The following is a 3,282-nucleotide window of genomic DNA, read 5'->3' as shown; positions in this document are numbered from 1 at the left end:
ACATTTTCGGAGATGTATTTTCAAAAATATCATTGAATGGTTAAATAAACCACCTCAATGAAAATGCAATGTAAATGAGGTTTAAGGTTGTTTTTGAAAATGCAATTTCGAATACACCATATAAAATTTCGAAGATGTATCTCCAGACAAATTTTAAAATAAAATGAAATGACTGTTTAATTTAAAAATGATAATATACTTTAAAGTATGTCCTAAGATGCATCATTAAAAATATCTTATGACAAATTTAGATTTTCAATTGAGAACTACATACATACCCTTAGGGTGCGAAAAAAAATCCAAAAAAAAAACGCATCGAAATAGAAATTGCCAAAAACAAGAAAAACGCATGTGATTGTAATTTGGGCCCAATCCTTTTGAAGGGGCCTTCAAATAAAACCCTAAACACAACCGCTTCGCCTCTTTTGCATCAGAAGCAAGTTGGATAGGAATTTGAGTCTCACTGAACTCAACGCCGCCGAGCTCGTCGTCGGCACCCAGAAACAGTGAGAAACTCCATTCACGTTTCGTATTTCTTCTTCTTCTGGATATTCCTTACTCTATCCTCTGAGTTTTCCAATACTTTTTTACCGTGCAAAATTTGATTTGATTTGTTTGTTTGTGCAGGAAAGAAAGCTCGTTTTTTCAAATCCACTAGGAAAATGTCAGGGTAAGATAATTTTGTTTAATCTGATTTGTTGTATTGTACTCTAATGCTTAGCGTGGAACAGAAAAGGGTATTTTTTTGTTTAATTTTCAAGTTGGAATGTTAATAAGGGTTTTGTTTTTGTGATTGTTATTGTTATTTATGTTATGAGATCTCTGGTTAACTTGATTGGAGAAACCTAATGTCTAAATTTTGTAATGTATTAGTTAGTTTAGATTGTGTTATTGTTATGCTGTGATTTTTGATATTGTTCGAAATTTTGGATTAATGAGGTTTATTCAGCAGTGGTGTAGACCCAAAAACGTTGACATTATTGTTGAAATTGTGCGGATGTAGACCACAATTTGAATAATTAACGTTATTTGTCAATGAATGGAAGTGATTATTTGTAGGCTATTTTGTTCAAATTTTACCCCTTCTATTGTTTGCTTGGTTGGTCTCTGCGTCTTGAGACTGTGTATTTGGTCTTTGCCTCTATGCGTCTTGAGACTGTGTATGTGGTCTGTTAGTTTTGGGTATTTGTCTAAGTAGCAATTCCTCTGGATGTTCCTCAGTTCATGAGAGTTTTGTTGAGGAAGGATCTATGCTGTCAATAGGGCGCAGTGGAAGGGCTTGGTGGTGCGACACTTTTGTACTGTAAGCTGCCACCAACAAAAGCATGTGTAGCTTTTACGGCCCCAAATTGCTATTGTAACTTTGATTAGTGTTTCGAAGAGGATGTCCTAAAAGCATTTTTTCAAACCCTTGTCTTTTTTAAGAGTTTAAATGTCAATTTGGACCCTTTTGAGAGTAGAATTATGTTCTTCATTCTGTTATTCTCTTTAATTTTTTCAAGCCCTTGTGTTTTACTTTGTACATAGATGTTTGTGTTTGCAATAGCTGTTGTCCTGTTATAGCTTTAGGGTGTCAGAGTAAGCAACACTAGATTGGATTACAACACTTTGAAGGATATTAGTTGTGGTTAAAGTTGTGCTATTATTAATTTGTGATTCTTGATACCTCCGGTAATTGTGGATAAACAGGTTTTAACTAGCTGATTGCCTGTTGCACAGACCCCACCAAATTTTAACATAAAGTTTGCCATTGCAGTTGCGGGCTATAGTTAATTATGATGGAAATACTCATTATACCTATTTGTCTATGTATGAAAGTGATTCTTTTGTAGGCTCTTTCAGTAATAATATTTCTCATTCTTTTGTTTGTGTATTCATGTATTTGGTATGCATGTTTTTGTAGAGTTTGTGTGTTTGGTCTGTTGGTCTAGAGTGTTTTCGTCTAAGTAATGGTTCTTCTACGGTTCGTTTTTTTCATGATATTTTTGCTATGTAGTGAGGAAGCTGTTGTTGTAGCTGAGCCTGTTGCTGCTGCTGCACCTGGAATTCCAGGTGAGCCAATGGACATCATGACTGCCTTGCAACTTGTGCTCAGGAAGTCACTTGCATATGGAGGTCTTGCACGCGGCCTTCACGAAGGTGCAAAAGTAATTGAGAAGCACGCAGGACAACTTTGTGTTCTTGCTGAAGATTGTGACCAACCTGACTATGTTAAACTCGTCAAGGCTCTTTGCGCTGAGCACAACGTTAGCCTGCTGACAGTTCCCAGTGCAAAGACACTTGGAGAATGGGCTGGTGTAAGTGTGATTGTTTGTTGTTGATTCCTTATTTCTATTTCATTTTTGTTTATTAATTATTTTTGGTCTTTTCCTTGCAGTTGTGCAAAATTGATTCTGAGGGAAAAGCTAGGAAAGTTACTGGCTGCTCCTGTGTGGTTGTCAAGGTATGTACTTCATAGAATTGTTTTTTCCCCTCTTTCCGGGTAGTGTTTTGTCTTACTTTACAAGTATTTAATTTTTGGATGCACTCAGGATTTCGGGGAGGAGCATGAAGCCTACAATGTTGTTCTGCAGCATGTGAAAGCTCAATAAGTTGCAGGATCATGATGATTGTCTGTTTCTTTCTTTTTCTTAGCTATTCCATCTGAATGAATTTTGCTTCTAGCTGTGGAGTTCTCTCCTAGGGATTTCAATTGTTAAAATATGATTTTGCTGTTTCCAGTTATTGTTACTCTAATTTAGTTACTCACTTTTGTTCTCCTATGATATTTCTAAGAATTTAGTCATCCACTTGTTTGTCACCAAGTAAATTTACTTTTTATGTATTCGCCCAAGCATCATGTGCTGTTTTTTTATGCTTTTTTTGCAAACGTGTTTATATACTTAAAAGTACGTCAACGTGATAGTTGTAACTGAAGTACTGCTATGTAAACACTATTTTGTGACTTAAATTTAGAAGGATTTTGATTTTTTTTTTCAGTAAAAAAGAGGTTGTGCATAAATAATTGAAATAAAAGAGGTGGTTGACTTGAACTGCAATATTAATGCATAATTTCAGTATAATTTTTCATAATTTGAGTGGATAATTGTGTTTATTTGGCTACTTGATGGTGCATCACGTGTTTACCGTTATTTTGCGGTTTGGTTGGATTTTTTGTGATTTGACAAATACTTTACTAACTATATTTTTTTTTAGTCAATTAATAATTTAACCAAAGCTTATTATTTGTTCAAATTAAATTAAATTTTTTAAATTGAAATTATGAAGTAAGGAATTTGGATG

General features: G+C 34.5%; 1 protein-coding gene across 3 annotated transcripts; it reads left to right on the top strand.

Moving 5' to 3' along the window:
- Nucleotides 1-295: 295 nt before the first annotated feature.
- Nucleotides 296-2,789, top strand: LOC127105353 (40S ribosomal protein S12). Of its 3 annotated transcripts, none has more exons than XM_051042523.1 (5): nucleotides 296-506; nucleotides 628-670; nucleotides 1,997-2,297; nucleotides 2,378-2,443; nucleotides 2,532-2,789. In XM_051042523.1, the coding sequence occupies exons 2-5, from the start codon at nucleotides 663-665 to the stop codon at nucleotides 2,589-2,591; spliced, it is 435 nt and encodes a 144-aa protein (XP_050898480.1). In that variant the 5' UTR covers nucleotides 296-506; nucleotides 628-662; the 3' UTR covers nucleotides 2,592-2,789. The 3 variants fall into 3 exon arrangements, with proteins under 3 accessions (XP_050898480.1, XP_050898481.1, XP_050898479.1); XM_051042524.1 differs by having other exon boundaries at nucleotides 419-524; XM_051042522.1 differs by lacking the exons at nucleotides 296-506; nucleotides 628-670 and having other exon boundaries at nucleotides 1,935-2,297.
- The last annotated feature ends 493 nt before the right edge of the window (nucleotides 2,790-3,282 follow it).

This window comes from Lathyrus oleraceus, chromosome 7 (assembly GCF_024323335.1).
Source record: "Lathyrus oleraceus cultivar Zhongwan6 chromosome 7, CAAS_Psat_ZW6_1.0, whole genome shotgun sequence".
NCBI classification, from domain to species: domain Eukaryota; kingdom Viridiplantae; phylum Streptophyta; class Magnoliopsida; order Fabales; family Fabaceae; genus Lathyrus; species Lathyrus oleraceus.
Note: the sequence above shows the minus strand (reverse complement) of the source record. Positions and strands in the feature narration are given on the sequence as shown.

Bases quoted from the DNA above. Each gene is read 5' to 3' on its own strand.
- LOC127105353 (XM_051042522.1), top strand. From the start codon at position 1,950: ATGGTTCTTCTACGGTTCGTTTTTTTCATGATATTTTTGCTATGTAGT. The intron at 2,298-2,377 runs GTAAGTGTGATT...TTTTCCTTGCAG, and splicing joins CACTTGGAGAATGGGCTGGT to TTGTGCAAAATTGATTCTGA. The intron at 2,444-2,531 runs GTATGTACTTCA...GGATGCACTCAG, and splicing joins GCTCCTGTGTGGTTGTCAAG to GATTTCGGGGAGGAGCATGA.